Source organism: Nuphar pumila, chromosome 2 (genome assembly GCF_984573655.1).
Source record: "Nuphar pumila chromosome 2, dmNupPumi1.hap1.1, whole genome shotgun sequence".
Classification (NCBI taxonomy): Eukaryota; Viridiplantae; Streptophyta; class Magnoliopsida; order Nymphaeales; family Nymphaeaceae; genus Nuphar; species Nuphar pumila.
The window spans coordinates 50,357,357-50,364,825 of NC_143250.1; the positions used below are offsets into that span (position 1 = coordinate 50,357,357).

A 7,469-nucleotide genomic window follows, 5' to 3' on the forward strand; every position below is an offset into this window, starting at 1 on the left:
ACCCCATACCTAGAACGTTGACCATAACTTTCGCACGATAGAAATTTTATGGCAATTTCTCATCTTTGGACAACATACTCTTCACAATCATACACAAACGGTCAAAACATGATTGACTGAAATTATACTCGAACTTCAAATTCATTAGTTGAAGAACTGCAAACAAGATAGTGTGACTCTCGCAACCGTTCCAAAGTGGCTCATCAGCATCTCTAAGTAAATCATAAAATCTACTAGCTGCATCGTTTGGTGATTCTTCATCTACTGCAATTCTTACATCACTAGGACTCATAGCAGAACCTAGTTTTGTTCCTGCGACATCAAATATCAAATTCATATATGGATTATCATGCACCACATTCACCTGTGCATCAAAATTGTTTCTAAATTCTTCTCCATGAACTGTCCAATTCTGATAATCACTCACAAAACCCTTCTTGTATAGGTGATGTCTAACGCCATGAGGTTCTACAAATCAATTATTCTTGTAAATCTTGCAGGGACACCTAATCCGACCTATGGGATCCACTATACTAACACTTGCCGTTGCAAATTCAATAAAACTTTCAACACCATTCATATATTTATGCGATAACTCATTGTCCACTATCCTACGGTACATCCATTCACGGTTTGCAGTCATTTTGTCGTATGATGTTACGAATAGTATCCTAACCAGTTAAAAGAGAACCATCAGAATGCTATGATGAAGAAAATATCAAATTTATCATACAATATATGATGTCATACAATCACAAGAATTATGATGCATGCATTGATAACTTCATATTTTTATGTGCAAACTATTCATGACACGATACATTCATTTGAAGCATGCTTTCATTATATAATTTCACATGAAAGTCATAATCAAATTGAAAGTAACTACATGCAAGCATGGATACAATCACATCAAACATTGCAATACATCGAAATCATTCATATCAAACAAATGTCAAACATGTACTTGCAGCAAACACACTTCAATATCCCGCTAACTACTATCATGCCTAGCATGGAATCCGTACTAAAAAAATAAGAACACTTCTATTCTCATACATTAAAATCATGCTCAGCATGATCTTCGAACTCCAACAAAGCAGTCTTAGATATCAACAACTAAGTGAGTGTGTGAACAATAAAGTGTTACATTCAATAAATTAAATAACATGTGATGCGCTTGCATCACTTACTCACCACAGGTATTTACCCGATTTGCATTGTTTTTGTCACTTACTTACCACGGGTGGCGGGGCACAAGCGAGTTTCGTTGATTAATCTGCAAAAAATGCTGTGTTAAAATGAAGTCACCACCTGCCGAAAAAAAAAACCGAGGCAAATGAAAAAATCTTGCATAGGCCTTTTATCTAAAAAATGTGGCCCTTCCAAAAGTCGGGCTTTGGTGCACGTATTAGCTCTAGCTTTACTAGAGTTATCCGAGTAGCAGGAACCATCAAACAAACTATAATTGATTTAATGAGTCATTCGCAGTTTCACAGAATGATCCAGTTTCACAGAACGCAGGGGGGGAGACCCCCTGCCTGCCGTAAACGCAAGGGGGTCGACCCCCTGCCCGCCGAAAATGCAGGGGGGGCGAACCCCTGCGCCTTGCTGCTGGAAACGCAAGGGGTCGACCCCCTGCTGCCGGAAACGCATGGGGTCGACCCCTTGTCGAAAACGCAGGGGGGTCGACCTCCATGCTGCCAGAAACGCAGGGGGTCGACCCCTTGCCAGAAACGCAAGGGGTGACCCCCTGTCGGAAACGCAGGGGGTCGACCCCTAGCCGGAAACGCAGGGGGTCGACCTCCAGGCGAAAACGTAGGGGGTGGACCCCCTGCTGGAAATGCAGGGGGGTCAACCCCCCTGCCGACGAAAATGTTTACCTGCGTGTCCCCGAGCGGAGGTGGGAGGATGACAGGGAGCAACGGTTGGCGAGCGGTGGACGGTGTTGGTCGGAGAGAGGCCGACGGACGGCGAGAGGAAGAGGGCGGCGGGCGGGAGCAGTGGAAGAGACATCGAAACAAGAAAAGAAAAAGAGGGCTGGGATTATGGATTTACCCAACATTTAGCGACAGAATTATTTTGTCGCTAAGCCGTCGTAAATCAAAAATACGAAAATAGCGACGGAATATATTTCGTCGCCAAATCCATCGCTGAATGACGCGACTATTACGACAAAATACGAAAATAGTGACGAAATATATTTCGTCGCCAAATCCATCGCTATTTAGCGATGGCTTTTGCGATGGAACTTATGTCGTCGCTATTTTCGTAAATAGTATTCATTTTAGCGATGGATTCATTTCTCTCATTAATCTATCGCTATTTAGCGACGGAATAATTCTGTCGCTAACGTCCGTCGCTAATTTCATATTTTCTTGTAGTGTATCGCTTCTATTACCACTTTCATGAAAGAGTATATCTCCACCTTTCTCCTCTTTATTAGTGAGTGGTCAGGCCTGTGCTTCCTCAAAAATCATGCTATTCCATAGGCCGTGCTAAAAGCCCTTAGAACCATTGAGAGAGGACCTCCTTTTCACAGTTTCTATTTGTGAGAGGGAGAGAGTGTCATTTAAGGTTGCATGAAAAATAAAGATGAGAAAAAGAAAAAAAATTTAAAGCTGTTGAATGAGAAAAGATGAGAGAGAATGTCATTTAAGGTATTGGATGCGTATTTAAAGTGAAAATGGTATATTTATACATGTAATAAGAAAGGATTAGGTAATCCTAGAGCACCGTATCACAGCCGTTGGCTAATAAGCGAGAGTAGGTAATCGAGAACACCATATATATATATATATATATATATATATAACTCACTTTTGTTCAGTTTGAGACACCGCGTCAGCCCACTTTTTGTTCCGCTGTTTCTCGTTGTTATTGTGTTCCTCTGTGGGACACCGCCCAACACAACAAAACAGCAGAGCCCCTTGACTGCACCTGATCTGCCCCTCCCTTTTAAGATGGTCCTCCGGCTCTGTACGCTGTTTGAGAACCGAGAATCTTCTCGCGGTGGCGGTGGGCTTAACTGCACTGCAATTCAATGGGCGCCTTTCCTTTCTGACTTGTAATGGTATCCTGCTTCGCTTTACTCTCTAGCTCTCCCTTCAAAAACAACGGGCAACCGTCCTAAACCAGAAGGGCTCTCGCCCCAAAAACGCGTCCCTCCTCTCTCTCTCTATCTCTCTCATCTTCAGTCTTTTATATAAAGCAGTATTTGGGCACTGCAACAATCATCATCAAAGATCATCCCTTCGTGGTTGAGTTGAGACGGTTAGTGTTGTACCACTCCTTTAAGCAAAAGAAAAAACCCATCATCACATCAACGATGAGTATTGCAGTGTTGGACGGATCTACCATCCGATCATTTGTGAAGGATGAGAAGGCCTTCTACCGCTCTGTCGACGACCGGTTCCTCCGCCTGGACACCAACCGCGACGGCCTCCTCTCCTACCCTGAGTTCCTCCATGAACTCCAGACGATCAGGGTCCTCGAATCCTCTGGCTTCGGCGAAGAGGAAGAAGAAGAAGCCCACCGCACTACTCCCGAGCAGCTGTACGGCTACATGTTTCAGGCCTTCGACCGCGACCGAAGCGGGGCGATCGATCTGGCGGAGTTCAGGGCGGAGATGAAGATGATGATGCTGGGCGTGGCCGACGGGTTGGGCTCGTTGCCCGTTCAGATGCTGCTCGAAGACGACAGCCTCTTGAAGCTCGCCGCCGACCTCGAGTCCTCCGTTTAACGGCTTGTTTGGGGATTCAGCCTTTTATTAGTTATAGCTTACGTCTGCCCTTTAAATTATTATTACGAGATAAGACTTGTTTCTGCATTTGTAATCGTGGAAGTTCATTCCAAAGATTTTTGTTAACGTGATTATGGAATCTTAGATCTCAACTTATTGTTTTTTTTTTTTTGTTGTTAGAGAATTTCTTCGATTGAACGTTGAGGCATCCGCGTATGTATTGTCTTTGGGTGCGAGAATTGATCCTGACATGCGTAGCGGGAAGCCAACGTTTAGGGGGCGTTTGATTGTGCAGATAGCAATGTCCGCGGTTCACAAGTGTTCGCACCCCACGCGCTAGATGCAAACAGCGGATATGTTTAGTATAATTTACTAGGTTTTTTACAATCTCTCTTAATGTTACTAGGTTTTTTACACTTGAAATACTTCACCTGAGAGGCTGCTCTTTGCAACTTTCAGAATGTTGGACTCATTTTCTTACCAAATTTGCTAAAATTTTGAAATAACTTTCTTTTAAATTATGGGTGTTTGAGAGAACCATGACTACCACTAGCAATATGTTTAGTATAATTTGCTCTTTTTATCTTACTGCATATGTTGTTGCTTAATTTTTAATTCAGTAGATAGTTCTTTTAAGGACAAGTTTTTGCAGTTTAGCCTAAGTGCAGTAGTAACCAACTTTCATAAAGAAGGAAGGCTATGCATAATAATAGATATTTGCATATGATCTGGGATCATATTTCTGACTATAACTAAATATTTCGCCATTACCAACATCTTATTTGCATGGTCAATTACATTATCATATTCTTGTATTTTACATGAATTGTATTGTTTTAGGAGCAACTGTAAGTGTGTTTCTGAGGTAGAATCATATTTTTTAGAAATTACTTCAAACATTAATTTTGCAAAAGTATAAACTTCAAATACCCTAATGAGATCATCCTCCATGTATGTGAACATGATTGTCTTGGCTAACATATTATTTTCTTTGTATTTCTAATATACAGTTTTGTCTTCTTCAGAAGCTATTTGACCAGAGTCTTTCATTTCTATGTTTAGGGCATTCTCGATGCCCTCTAAGGTTAAAACAAGAGGAATTCTTCTCTTTCAAAAATAAAAATTTGTGTCATTCAGTTTGTCTGTTTTGGCTAAATCTATAGCACAAACTTTACTAGTTATTTTTGTAATTTTAGTTTTTATGTATTGGCAAATATAAAAAAAAAGGAGTCTAACATACAACAAAAAAATGAATGACACTATATAAGTTAAGTTTATGCAATATATCATGTTTATAAACAAAGAATACATGCTTTCAGACATATTCTATCAAGCAACTATCGAAAAATATGAAAGAATATTAAGCTCCTGCTTATTTCAATCAAAATAGTGGTTTATGAGGCAAACTGCATAAACTAACCACTGTTAGAAAAGTCAGGGGTCACTTCTATAAAAAAACAAAAAAACAAAATCCTGAAAAAGAATAAAGAGAATTTTCTAAGTTAAACAAAAAAGTTTAGGGGTCTTTCTATAATTTTTAGAAAATAAGAGCCTGTCTTTGGGTATTTTTAAGAGTACAATACTCTTTCTAGAATTTATCAGAAATTAAGGCCTTTGTTTTGTAAAAATAAAGGATACAACAATAATTATCAGATAACACAGAGGGAAAAATAGAAAATATATGCAGTAAGGGATATATCTGGAATTATAAAAAAGTTTAGGGATAGAAAGGTAAATAAATTATTGATGGAATTTATAGAGATATTAAATGGCAAATTCATGAACTAGCTGTAAGAGGATATGACCAAAATTTATGCATAAGATCAGAGGTAAAATTGTAATTTGTCATTTAAAATAGTATAAAACCAAAAAACTCAATTTTTGAAACCAAAAAAAAATCTTCTCCTCTTCCCTTCTCTGATTTGTCTTCGGTTCCGTTGCACCTCCAGTGACCACAAGACCGATGGGTTCGGTGGAAGACCACCACTGAAGGCCCTCTGAATGTCTTTATTGTCAAAGATGGACAAAATCTCTACTCTCCCCTCTGAAAGAAAAAAAAAAGACAATGAAAGGGGGAAACATCCCTGACGCTGACAAATCAAAGGGGAGGGACCTCGCATGGATTAAATCTAGTGTCAGAGAAGAGGAAGTTGAGGGGTTCTCTTCCTCCCCTTTTCTTTTTGTGTATTTTTTTTTTGCAGATTTTTTTTTTAGTAAAACTAGGGTTCATCAAAAAATTGGCAATCTTCTCTTGTTTTTTATTTTTTATTTTTGTTCTAAATTCTGAAGTAGAGGTCAATGAATCTGGCAGCCTTCTGAGATTTTTTTTTGTTTTTCCCTTTTCTTTTCCAATAAAAAACAAACAAAGATTTGTTCCTTTAAAAGAAAATTTTGTTTTTTTTTGTTTTGTAGTAGAAACAGGGGTCACTGACCTTTGGAGATTTTTTTATTGATATTATAATACAATAACATAAGTCACTAGATTTGGCGAACTCCCTACGTAAGATGCAGACCCTGATTCGGGGTCTGCCTTTTCTTCTATAAAAAAAGGAAAAGGAACCCTAAGAAAAAAGGGGTTTTCCCTCAGACTTAGGGAGAGATTTTTTTTTAATATTTGGGTGATCCTGTCTCTCTCAAAAAGGGGTTTTGAGTTTTTTGGTGACTGTATAGTCGAATTTTTGGTGACAGCCCCCACACTACGTAAAAAAAAAATTCAAAGATTCCTTCTTTTTTTAGCAAAACTTAGAAAAGGTTTTTTGCAGCGAAAATGAACGATAATGAGTCGTCAGTTTTAGAAAACGCCGAACAAGTTACAAGTATTTTGTCAAACACTTATTAACCACCAAAGTGTTCAATTTATCAAAATAAGTTATTTATTACAAACATCACTGCTTATAAATGCAATATTCTTTGAAATTGGTTTTTATAAAAAAAGCAGTGCAACACTGTCTGGAGAAACCCTAGAACTCGATGTTGCCTTGCTTCGCATATCACATCGCAGGTTCAGTAGTTGTATTCTCAATTAAACGGGGTTAGAACCATTGTTGGTCTGGTAAGAAAGCATTCAAATCAAATCAAGTATAAACTCGTGAAAATATATGGACCACTTAGGGTCACAGTTCGCAATAACGACGCTCAAATCTCTACAACTTAGCGTATATCACAAAAGCCTCCTCAGAGCCATGATTAGAACATTCAAGTCTCCAAGATTTAACATATATCACGTGAGTCTTTTCAAGGTCTCAATTGAAACATCAAGCTCAAGTCTCCAAGACTTGGCACATCTGCATTCCATGAATCCAAGTGAAAGCTCCTCGAGCTTAGCTTAGTCGTGCAGATATAACACGAGTCTTTGCCTTATCAGTCTTGTAGTATATCGATCTTAACACCTTCCATAAGGTTATTCAAGACTTGTCAAAACAATACAAATTCATTCATACATTCATACATCTCTGAACCTAGAACTAATGCATTATTTCAATATTAATCATTCACCCCCTAGTACACAGGAGAAGCTTAAACTTCGGCATCAATGCGTTGTTATGAGGGTTTATTATTCTATGTATTTTAGATACCCAAAAGGCCTGATGACCCTATCCATGGTAGGTCGATTGAACTCATACTAGAATAAACCTACCTGGCCATTTCGGAAGCATCCTCTACTGTAGTAGTGGGGTTCAATCCTTAGATCTTAAGGATAACCCAACCTCTAAACCTCTTGAGTGAC

The 7,469-nt window shown here is 39.0% G+C and overlaps 1 protein-coding gene across 1 annotated transcript; it reads left to right on the top strand.

The window, feature by feature from the left end:
- Positions 1-3,328: 3,328 nt before the first annotated feature.
- On the top strand, positions 3,329-3,742 carry LOC149845442 (uncharacterized). Its single transcript, XM_089987956.1, has one exon. It carries the CDS (start codon positions 3,329-3,331, stop codon positions 3,740-3,742), a length of 414 nt encoding a protein of 137 aa, XP_089844082.1.
- Positions 3,743-7,469: the final 3,727 nt, after the last annotated feature.

Coding starts and splice junctions, on each gene's coding strand:
- LOC149845442 (XM_089987956.1), top strand. CDS start 3,329: ATGAGTATTGCAGTGTTGGACGGATCTACCATCCGATCATTTGTGAAG.